The following is a 12094-nucleotide window of genomic DNA, read 5'->3' as shown; positions in this document are numbered from 1 at the left end:
TTTTGTATCTAGTTTAGTATATAAAGTATCATAAGCTTTTTGTTTAGCTTCACTAATTGTTTCTTTATATTTTTCAAGATTTTCTACATTTCTACATTTTTGCCATATTTTATACCAATTTCTTTTTGTCTTAATGGATTTTTGGACTTCTTGATCCCACCACTTTCTTTACTATCCAAGCATCTTCCTTTTGACTAACCTAAAACCTTTTTTGTTATCCTTGTGATAGAATTTGCCATTCTATTCCGAACAGTATTTGCATCAACCTTGCCCCCTACTGTCCAATCACACTCTTTTATCATTTTATCTTTAAATTTTTGTTAATCGTCTGCCTTCAAGTTCCACCATCTAGTTCTCTCGTGTTGATTTATGCTACTCCTTCTCTTTTTTATATGTATCTAATACTAAGACTGTATGTTGTGTAGCCAAAGTTTCACGTGGAATAACTTTACAATCCTTATAAGATAGACGATCCCCGTTCTTAGTTAAGAAGAAATTTATTTGGCTTTTATTATACCCACTCTTGGAGGTTATTAAGTGTCTCTTTTTATAAAACAAGTATTCAATATAACAACATCTTAAGAAATGGAAAAATCCAAGATTGTATCACTGGCCTCATTTTTATCTCCATATCCATGTCCTCCATGTATTCTCTCATATCCTATATTATCCTTTCCAATATGACCATTCAAATAAGCTCCTATGAATGTCTTTTCAGACATTGGCATCCCTTGTAAAATGCTATCCATATCTTCCCAAAATCATCTTTTAAGATTCTCTGCTAGTCCTATTTGGGGAGCATACACACGAATGAGGTTCACTATCTTCAAGCCTAAAGCTATCCTAATTTTAATGATCCTATCCTCTATTCTTTTAACATCTACTACATTATCTTTTAGGTCTTTGTCTTCAATAATACCCAACCCATTTTTATGTTTCTCTTTACCAGTGTACCAATGTTTAAATCCTGATTTTTCAATTTCTCTAGCTTTCTCTCCTACCAATTTCGCCTCTTGAAGGCAGATTAAGTTAATTTTCCTCCTAAACATTATTTCCATTATTTCTATACTTTTTCCTGTAAGTGTCCCTATATTCTAAGTTGCTAATCTAATATTAGTTTCTTGTGCTAACTTATTTATTCTCTCCCTTTTATACTGACTTGATCTATTCCTTTGACCTAAGTGAGTTTGGTAAGAATTAATGCTGACAAAGTTTTACATTGGTTGTTAGCTACCTAACACAACCCTGCTCCTTTATTCGGGCTTGGGACCGGCTGTGTGTACAAAGAATTTGTGTTACACAGGCGAAGTACACGTTTTCATGGTAGAATTGATAAGTTCAATAAATCTTTCGTGCATCGGATTTTTAATGCTTGAATTTGCTGCTGTTAATTCTGATATTGTTGTTGTGAATTGCTCCTCATTCTCTTCCCTTCCAGGTGATGTTTTATACCTTAGCTGTGTTGACATTTGGTACCGCAGTTCCAGCTGGTCAGTTTGTTCCTGGAATAATGATTGGTTCAACATATGGACGTCTTGTTGGCATGTTTGTTGTGAACTTTTACAAGAAGCTCAACATCGAAGAGGGAACGTGAGTTTCTTTAATTTTTTTGGGTTTATTTTTAAATTCTAATGATTAATGTATCTATTTTATTGCTACCTGAGCTGTCGCTTCATTATCAGTGTTTGGTTTAGCATCATTATGTTGGTGTCGATGATGAATCAATGACCTGAAACCTTGTTGATTCATGCCACAGTAGGTCTTGAGTTCCCTCCCATTCCAACTCCACCTTGACTTTGCAGCAGTAAAATGCACATTCTTGGCAATGAACAAATGAAACACTAGGTGACATTTTATTCATGATTCATGATGTACGTGAATTGTCTTGCACTTTTACATGAACATTATTAGTGCCATGGTGGTATGTGTAGATTAACAACACAAAATTGCTTCAAACTAAATATGAAGTTTCTATCATTTAGTTTCTTTTTACTAGATTTATTATTTTAGGCATGATTGGAGCAAGTCACATGACTACACGAGTCATGTTCCTTCATTTAAGAAGGAATGCTACCCATTCCATAATTACTATAGACTTCTCTTGAAAGCTTGGCTGGCTTACAAAGCCATTCTTGAAAGTAGTAGAGACAATGCACTAGAAGGTGATAAGGAGCGTGGCTGGACCCTTTCAAGATGTATTTGTTGAAGAGAATAGTTGGAGACAGAAATCGGGAATGAATTGGGTCAAATACAAGGATTGTAATTCTAGACACTTTCATAGGGTGGCAACTAGTAGGAAAAAAGGGAACCTTTTTAAAGAAGTTGAGGGTGATAGGGGAGAGATTATTAAGGATCCTGATTGTATTGAGAGTTTGATTACAGATTTCTGTAGGATCCTCTTTCGTGAGGAGGACGATGGAAGAATCATATTTGAGAGGTTGGGTTGGTGTCCTATATCAGCTAATAAGGCTGCTTGGCTAGAGAGACCTTTGGAGGAAGAGGAGATCAAAAGATTGTTTTTTCGAGATAGTAGAGAAAAGGCTCCTGGACCAGATGGCTTTACAATGGCTGTTTATTTCAGGATAGTTGGGAGATATTGAAGGGAGACATTCTTAAAGTTTTTATTGAATTCTCTGATAATAGAGTTATAAGGAGTATGGATTTTACTTTTATCACCGTGATGCCCAAAAAGAAGGTGTTATTAAGGTTAAGGACTTTAGACCCATTAGTTTGGCTACTAGTGTTTGTAAGATCTCGGCTAAGGTGCTTTCTAAAAGATTGGCTATTGTTTTGGAGGACACTATCTCTATTAGTCAAAGTGCTTTTATAGGTAATAGACAAATCCTAGATGCCGCCCTGATAGCTAATGAGGTGGTTGAGGATGCTGTTCGAAGTAAGAAGAGGGGTTTTTTTTTGAAATTAGACTTTGAACAATATTATGATAGGGTGAGTTGAAGTTTTTTGGATAAGGTTATGACTAGAAAAGGTTTTGGTCTGAAGTGGAGGAAATGGATTAGAGGGTGTTCATCTTCTGTCACCTTTTTTGTCTTAGTTAACGGCGAGGCTAAGTCTTGATTTCGTGCTTCTAGGGGTCTAAAGACAAGGTGATCCCTTCTCTCCCTTTCTTTTTTACTATTGTGGTGCATGGTTTGTGTAGAATGATTAAGAGAGGTGGAGATAGAGGGTTGGTGGAGGGGGTTAAGGTTGCTGACGAGGATTGCACCATTTCACATCTTCAGTTTTTAGATGATACTAATCTCTTCCTATCAAATAATGAGGGATTCTTCTCTAAGTTGTTGCCTATCTTATAAATCTTTGAGAAAGCTTCTGGAATGAAAATTAATTTTTCTAAGAGTGGTCCAGTGGGTCTTGAAAAAATGCAAGGTAAGGCTGGGAATTACAGACCCATCGTGGTCTGTCCCTTCCCTGGACCCCGCATTTACGGGAGCTTTGTGCACCAGGCTGCCCCTTTTTTTGGGTCTGGTGAGTCTTGATGTGGATCCTTTTATTATGCTAGTGGGGTGCCGTTTTTGACTTGGCTTGTTGTGTATATAGGTCTCCCCTTAGGTGGTAATCCTAATGTTTTTCTGGGACCTGTTTTTGAAAGAGTAGCTAGGAGAGTGGAGGGTTGGAAAGGGGCATTCTTCACTCTAGGGGGCTGTATTACCCGTTTCTCTTCTATACCTTGTATTACCTTTCTCTTTTAAGAATCCTTGTGAGATTGGCATGCAGGCTGGAGAAGCTAATGAGGGAGGGATTTCTTATGGTCAAGTGGGGAGAGGGTAGTAGAGATCATCTTGTAGGGTGGAGACTCTGTGTAGACCTAACAAGGAGAGAGGGGGGGTGGGGGGGCTTGAGGTCTGGGTAGTTTGGTGTCCAAAAACGTCTCTTTGGTGTGGAAATTGTTATGGTGCTTTCCTTTAAAACCTAATTCTCTTTGGCGTAGGGTAATTCAAAGTAAATTTGGACTACTACAAAGTGTGAGATGCTAGAGTGGGAAATAATATTTACTTATTTGAGACCTCGGAAGAAGTTTGTATCTCAGATTTATGATTATTTCCTCCCTATACTCCAGTATTTAGTGGGTAATGGGGAGTGAATTTGATTTTGGGAAGACCATTGGGCGGGGAAAATGCCTTTGTCTATTAAATTCCTTCGTCTTTTTCATTTATCTAATCTCCATGATACCCCTATTTCTTTTTTTCTTCTTCTGCTAGGAGAAAGGCATTCGTGGAATTTCCATTCTGAGAGAAATCTTAATGAATTGGCCCGCTCTCGATTTTTTCGTACTCATTTGGGGAATGACAAAAAGGTTTGGAGCTTAGATACTTACCGGGAATTTTCTTTTAAATCCTTTTCTCTTATTTGACTCATGACCCTATTGCTGACAATTTTTCTTTGTATCCATTTACTTGGAAAGCTAAAGCTCCCTTGAAAATAAAGGCTTTCATTTGGACTACGGTACTTGAAAGAACTAATACCAATGACTTGCTTCAGAAGAGAAGACCCAATAAAGCCCTGTCACTGGATATTTCTATCCTTCATCTGAGGAGTGGAGAGACTTGTGCACATTTTCCCAATAAAACCAAAAAGCTTGGTTCATATCTGCCAAGAGAAAGAACAATGAATAAACAAATGAGAGGAAGATTCAGGACTATCAAAGCAAGGGACACACATATCTGGAGATGATGCCTTAGAAGGCCTCCTACTCTGCCAACACATTAACTCAATTAAGAACAACCAACCAAATGAGAACCTTAATTTTAGAGGGAACTATTGCTTCCATATACAATGATAGAATGAAAGGGATATGTTCTCCTGGATCAAAAACTTGAAGAAGGAAGAAACAACCCCATTATGTAATGAAGAAAGATGATACAAACAAGGAGACAACATGAAAAGAGCTGAATCCCTCACCCGAGTTTCTTCCTAGAAACAAATATGCAGCTCATTAATCCACCCAAATTTGGTATTAGGGATAAAACATGGATAAAGCTGAGTGTACATCTCCAAATACTCTCAAAAGGAGATTTAAATCTGTATTAGTATACAACAACAAACCAAGCCTCAAGTCCCACTAGGTGGTGTTGGCTACATGAATCCTTATCCACTAATTCACACGATTGAGGGCGTTTTCCTCGGACATGACCCGTATTAATAAACTATCCATTTTCTTGTAAGTCAATTTTACTTTAAATTTCTTCTTTCCTAAATGAATTCTCCTTCAAAAAAGACCTCCATAACCATTTGCTCATCAAGGCGATTATTTTAGACACCAATTTTGGAAGACCCAATCGTCCTTCCTTTTTTAACCTATTACCCAACAGGAACTTAGAAAATGGACAAAGAAAATAGAGGCAGAATAGAAAGATGAAACCGAATAAGAATGACATGACCATTCAACCAAAAAGAACACCCTTCGACCCATCTAGATGCTTAGCTGCCTTTTCTAACACGAGCTAAAAAATCCATGGACCTAGGATGACCACCCAAAGGAACCCCTAAGTACGTTAAAGGCCAACCTAGAATAGCACACCCTGATAAGATAAAGAAGCCTACTCCAAAGGTCTCTATCTCCCAAATATATGCTAACCCACTTTCCCTAAATTTACTTTTAACCCTGAAACACACTCAAAATGTATTAAAATAGTGACTGGTGAGTACAATTACAAAGGACTCCCCATGATCTTCAAAGAAGGAGATTGTCATCAGCGGACTGAAGATGATACACTAGGATACTCTGATTACCCACTCCAGTACCTCTCACACCCTTCATCAACTGTCTCATCTACTCAAACAGTCAACTAGCTAGGCAAAAAAAGGGACAATGGATCTCTTGTCCTAACAACCTTTGAAGCCATAAACGACAATTTAGGCTCCTCACTAATAATAGTAGAAAAGGAAGCATTAAACAAACAACCTCTTATCCAAGTCCTCCATCTGTAAGAACCTCGCTTTTCAAAACCCTATTAGGAACTTCCAATTGACTTGATAATAAGCCTTTTGAAGATCCAATTTAGACACAAAGGCCCTCCCTTTACTCTTCCGAACATCCTCAACAACCTTATTTGCCACTAAAATAGCATCTGCAATCTACCTACCCCCACAAAAGCACCAATAACTAAAGTCAGTCTATTCACAAACACCTTCGCAATAATCTGGCACACATTCATAAGCAAACTAATTGGCTAAATTCAGAAACATGAATAGTCTAGTCTTCTTAAGCACCAAAGTGACCTTTAAGAGGCACAGCGAGGTGCAGTGGGGCGCTTCTCACACTTGTTCACATTATACTTTTTTTTTCCCTCTCTTTTAATCTCAGCCATCTATTTTTTTTAATTTTTTCTTTATTTTTTTTTTTCTCTTCTTTATGAAATTTCTGCCACTTTCCTGACATATAAACTCAGCAGCTGTCAGACTTATTTCTTCTTTTCTTCTTCTTCTGGGCCTGCCGTGCTGCTCTTAGTCAAGGCTGTGAAACCCGATTTTTTTTTAATATATTTTTCTCTTCTGCAATTTTTTTTTTTTTCATTTTTATGGAATTTTGGTTTCTTTTCCTGAAATTTATGCTCTGCTGCTCTTCAATCTTCTACTGCTTCTGAACTGCTCTGCGTCACCTCTTTGATCCCCCCCCCCCCCCCTTTTTTTGGTAGCTTTATTCAGAAAGTAAGCCCTTTCTTTTGGATTCTGTGATCTGGAATTTCTGGCATTTTAATCAGAGCTGCACTGCTACTGGTTTCTGTTCTTTTTTTTTTTTTCCACTCCTGCTTATTTCTGCTTTTATTCTATGGAACTTATAGAATGAACATTGCATATTATTGAAATTGTGTTATAGTATTCATTTTTGTGTCCTAGTATTGAGCATTTTGATACTTTAAAATTCAATTATTAGTACTAATGTGTTTACAATCAATAATCATCATGTAGGGAAATTACAGGCAATTTTAATAAATGTGCACATCACCTTTGTGAGGCATCTTGTGCATATGCTCCAGGTACCCTTTTTGCCTGAGTGTGCCTTGCGCCTTTGACTACTATGTAACCACCTCCCAGCAATCTTGAAAAAAAAATCCATATAAATCATGTGGACCTCCATCTCAAACACTACCTCCCCCAAAGATTAAGGCTTTCGACTCTGCTTAATAGAGTCAAAAATAATAATCTGTCATAAATCAGGAGACCTTTGAAGGCCTCATCTCCAGATGTTTGTTTGTTTTGTTATTGGAAATCTGAAACAGCATGTCATTTGTTCTTACCTGTGATTTTTATTGGTGCATATGGGATAAATTATTTTCCATGTTGGGAGAAGCTTGGGTTTGTCCAGTGTTAGTGGAAGGAATGTTGGCCGTTGGCTGCTCTTTGGAAATGCGGTACATTTGCAGTGCTGTGGGGATTATGGTTGGAGCATAATTCAGGGGAAAAAATTGAATTGGCAGCTGGTTTGGGAGAAGATTTAATACTTGGCCTCTTTATGTGGTGCGTTGGCTTTTTTGAAGCATAAATGAGACTACATGTGTGCATGTATGTGCACAGGAACTCATGGAATTGAGTGATGTGCATTGGCTGCAGCTGTATTTCTATACTACATTGTTGAAACCCTAAACTGTGGAATATCAGAGAGATGATTGGGTTGTCAAGTACACAACAACAACAAACCTCAAGTCCCACTAGGTGGGTTTGGCTATATGAATTCTTTTCCTACAATTCACTTGATCAAAAACGTTTTCCTCTATTAGATTAAGGGCTTTTAAATCCTTCCTCATTACCTCATTCCAAGTTATTTTATGCCTGCCCCTATCACTTTTATGTCAGAAACAATAACTAACTCACTCCTCACAAGTGCACTACTTGGCCTGTGTTTCAAATGGCCAAACCATCTAAGCCTCCCATCCCTTATCTTATTTTCAATTGGTGCTATGCCTAAATAATCACGTTTATGTTCAATTCTTACTTTATCTTTTAATGTTAAACCACTGATCCACCTTAACTTTTGTATCTCAACAACTTTTATCTATTGAGTTGTCAAGTATCCAGGTTTTTTTTTCTCTCCCTCACCTGTACCCCCCTCCCCCTCTTTTTGGCTTGATAAGTTTCATATGGGTTGGGTTGCCCAGCAAGGTATTTCACTCATTTGAAATGTCTACCGTGAAATAGGAACAAATTTAGTAAGTGTTCCAGTAGCAGCAACCCTGAGATAGAGTGAGCTGGTGTCTCGCTCAAAATTACATTTTGCTTCTTGTATATCTCTTCCCTGAAGCTTTTGTGTGTATCTTGGTGGCTTTACAGATATGCTTTGCTTGGTGCGGCTGCTTTTCTTGGAGGTTCAATGCGGATGACAGTCTCTCTTTGTGTCATTATGGTTGAAATCACAAATAATTTGAAACTTCTACCCCTTATCATGCTTGTCCTTCTTATATCAAAGGTTTGTTGTTCAAAATTTTTGCAAGCCTGTTTGATGCATCATGAACAATTCTAAACTTGTGTCCTGTGCAGGCTGTGGGTGATGCTTTCAATGAAGGTTTATATGAAGAACAAGCACGATTAAGGGGCATCCCGTTGCTTGAATCGAAGCCTAAGTATCAAATGCGAAAAATGACAGCAAAGGAAGCCTGCGGGAATCAAAAGGTTGATATCAGTTTGAATGCTTTCAAGGTGTTTTATTATTATTATTATTATTATTATTATTATTATTATTATTATTTATTGTAGCTGTGATCGCAAGTTAGAGTGTCAACATGGAATAGGATTATGGTAATTATGATCCAATGCATGAGCACATTTTCTATTTTTCTGAAATTACTGATGCTTATAAGGAAAAAAAAAAAAGCCAGCTTGGTGCACAAAGCTTCCGCATATGAAGGTTCTAGGGAAGGGGTGGACCACAATGGGTCTATAGTGCTGATGCTTATGAATAATTGAATTCTTGCTAGGGTGAAGGAAAAAGAAAGAAAAGAAATGGTTCATTAAAGGATTACTAATTAAAATTAAAGCAGTAGTACTAATCCTTTTGATGTAATAACAAGACTATATTGCTGCTTTGCTCTCAGGAATTTATGGGCTGTCGGGACCAAAATCTTATTTCTAAGGCTTTGAACCTCTGACAAGAGTTCAGTCTGAATGGAAGTCCCAACTCCAGGGCATTTTTTTTTTTATTCTCAACTGCAGATAGTGTGTGTGTGTGTGGTGGTGAACAATTACCATGTTTTGCATTAACCCAGGTGCAACACATTGAAAACTAAAATATCAGAAGCACAAATCTTGGTGTGAATGGCAGTGGGAAGCACTTAGCCTTATTATCTTCAAAGTTTTAGGGCAAAATGGAAGTGTTTAGTATATATATATTCTCAGGACATGTGAATTAGAAAGTCTTTATATGTATTAGATTTAATTCTTTTTTCTTAATATTTTGTTAGAAAGCTCAGTAGGTTTATGTATTGTTTTCTAGAAATTTTAATCAGTTTGCATAGTGTTGTAATTTTTCTTAAACATGATTTAAGGATGCAGTGTCTCATTTTTTCATGCATTGTTTATTTGCTTGGGCTTTGTGGAAAACTCTTTTTGGGGTTCTTGGTGAAGTGTGGTGTTGGATTTGGTGTGATCCCAAGAGGCTAAAAACGTCAACATTTGGGTTTGTCCAAAAATTGGCAGAGGAATTCTTGACTATTTTTTTTTTTTTGTGGCTTTGGGAACGGCAAGGATGTGAAGACTGACGAGGTTATGGAGGTGTGCTCTTTGTGCTGTGTTATGGGGAATTTGGCTGGAAAGAAATGCTAGAATTTTTCTGTAAAGAGATTATCAGTGGAGCTTCTTTGGGGTAGGGTGAGGTATTTAGCTTCTCTTTAGGCTTAGAGCACAGGCTGTTTTAGGGGATGCTGTTTTCAAGATGTCTATCGAGACTGGTGCCTTTATTGAATTGATGCCTTTTCTTTTCTATAGTTTTTGAGTGAGGACTGCTTGTTGTCCTTTTTTGTGTATATTTTTTTTTATAACAAAAGAATATGATTTCATTAGATAAATAAAAATGTACAAAAGGAGAATAAGAAATCCTCCTAAACAAAATGGAGAAAAACAAAAAGGGAAAAAAAACAAAAGGAAGAAACTACAACTAAACTAACAAAGCTAGCCTATCCCGTTGGATGTTGGTGAATCTCAGTCCTTTAATGCAACTAGCACCAGCACACCAAAGCAATGCTAAATAATGAATCTTGTCCCATGACAGAGAAATATTCAACTTCTTCCCTGTAAATATACACACATTATGTTTTAGCCATAAACCCACAGCACTGCAAGGACATCTTCATAAAGCTACATCACCTATGCTTCTACCAAAACCAGAAAAAGAGACAATCAACAAATTATCCACTGTATCCAGTCAAACCCAACTTTCTCACAATAGAACAAAAGCTTATTCCACATCTTCCAAGCAAAATCTGGGTGCAAAAACAGATGTGAAACTGTTTCTGAAGAATCTGAACTGTTAAAATATAATGAGCACATGCTATGAGAAGAGATTAAATTTTGAGAGAACTTTATCAAGAACAGCATACCAAATAAAGCCTTAATATTTTAGGGAAGTTTGGCCTTCCTAATTGGTTTATGGAAAGGAAAAGAGAAATTAGCGCTAGCCAAAAGATCAAAAAAAGATTTACAAGAATAAACCCCTCAAGAATCTAGGGACCAAGAATGACCATCCTTTCCATAGGATAAATTAAAATTTTCCAACATCAACAACAAAGAATAAAGCTCCTCCAGCCTCATCATTCCCAAGGAGGCATAGGACCATTAGAAACCTAAAAGAAGATTAACAGCGTTATGCCCTAAAGTCCAGCGATAGAGGCAAGGAAAAGAAATGGAAAAAGTGGTATTACCCACCCAGATACAACAACAAAACCAAACTTTATTCCCACTAGGTGGGGTCAGCTATATGACTCCTTTTCCGCCAATTTATGCGATCATGGACAATTTCTTTTGATAGATTCAAGGATATTAAATCCTTACTATCTCTTCTCAAGTTATTTTATGTTTACCCCTACCCCTTCTACTACCCCCCACAGTAACTAAGTCACTCTTCCTCACAAGTGCACTATGTGGCCTATATTGCAAGTGTCCATACCATTTGAGTCGTCCCTCCCTTATCTTATCTTCTATAGGAGTTACACCTAACTTACCACGAATATGTTCATTCCTTAATTTATCTTTCAGTGTTATACCACTCATCTATCTAAGCATTCTCATCTCGGCAACTTTTACTTTTTGGATATTATGTTTCTTCGTTGCCCAACATTTCGATCCATATAACATAGCTGGTCTTATAGCTGTCCTATAAAATTTTCCTTTCAATTTTAAGGGTATTCTACGATCACAGAGCACACTTGAAGCACTTCTCCATTTTACCCAACCTACTTTAACTCTATGCATTACATCATCTTCGATTTCTCCTTTAGTTTGCATAATAGATCCAAGGTATTGAAATTTACAAGTGCTAGTTATTTCTTCATCATCAAGTTTAACTTTGTTTCCAATATTCAGCCTATCATTACTAAAATTACATTTCATATATTCTGTCTTATTTCTAGTTATCCTAAAGCCTCTACATTCCAAAGTTTCTCTCCATAATTCTAATTCAGCCTCTACTCCATCCCTAGTTTCTTCAATTAATATAATATCATCTGCAAACAACATATACCATGGGACCTCCTTTTGAATTCTCTTTGTACTCTTAGTCAATTGGTCCATCACTAAAGCAAAAAGATAAGGACTCAAAGCAGATCCTTGATGTACACCTATGGTGATAGGAAATTCTCTAGTTTCTCCATCTATAGTCCTTACACTAGTCATTACTTCATCGTACATATCTTTAATGGCATCGGTATACCTACTGCATATGTCCTTTTTTTATAAAACCCATCATAGAACTTCCCTAGGTATCCTTTCATATGTTTTCTCAAGGTCAATAAATATCATATGCAAGTCCCTCTTCTTTTCCCTAAACTTTTCCATTAATCTTCTTAAAAGATAAATAGCTTCTGTGGTAGATCTCCCAAGCATAAAACTAGATGGATTTTCTGAGACCTTCATTTCTAACCTTAATCTT

General features: G+C 37.0%; 1 protein-coding gene across 2 annotated transcripts in view; it reads left to right on the top strand.

Moving 5' to 3' along the window:
- The window catches only part of LOC131151608 (chloride channel protein CLC-d), a 47817-nt gene that overhangs the window by 29224 nt on the left and 6499 nt on the right, over positions 1-12094 (top strand). For both annotated transcript variants that reach the window (XM_058102868.1, XM_058102869.1), the window contains exons 14-16: positions 1439-1590; positions 8287-8422; positions 8494-8625. In XM_058102868.1, coding sequence (XP_057958851.1) covers positions 1439-1590; positions 8287-8422; positions 8494-8625 — 420 coding nt within the window. The remainder of the gene's footprint in view (positions 1-1438; positions 1591-8286; positions 8423-8493; positions 8626-12094) is intronic.

The sequence above is a fragment of the Malania oleifera genome, chromosome 3 (assembly GCF_029873635.1).
Source record: "Malania oleifera isolate guangnan ecotype guangnan chromosome 3, ASM2987363v1, whole genome shotgun sequence".
In the NCBI taxonomy this organism is placed as follows: domain Eukaryota; kingdom Viridiplantae; phylum Streptophyta; class Magnoliopsida; order Santalales; family Ximeniaceae; genus Malania; species Malania oleifera.
The sequence above is the reverse complement of the archived record's forward strand: the minus strand, read 5'-3'. Positions and strand labels throughout refer to the sequence as shown.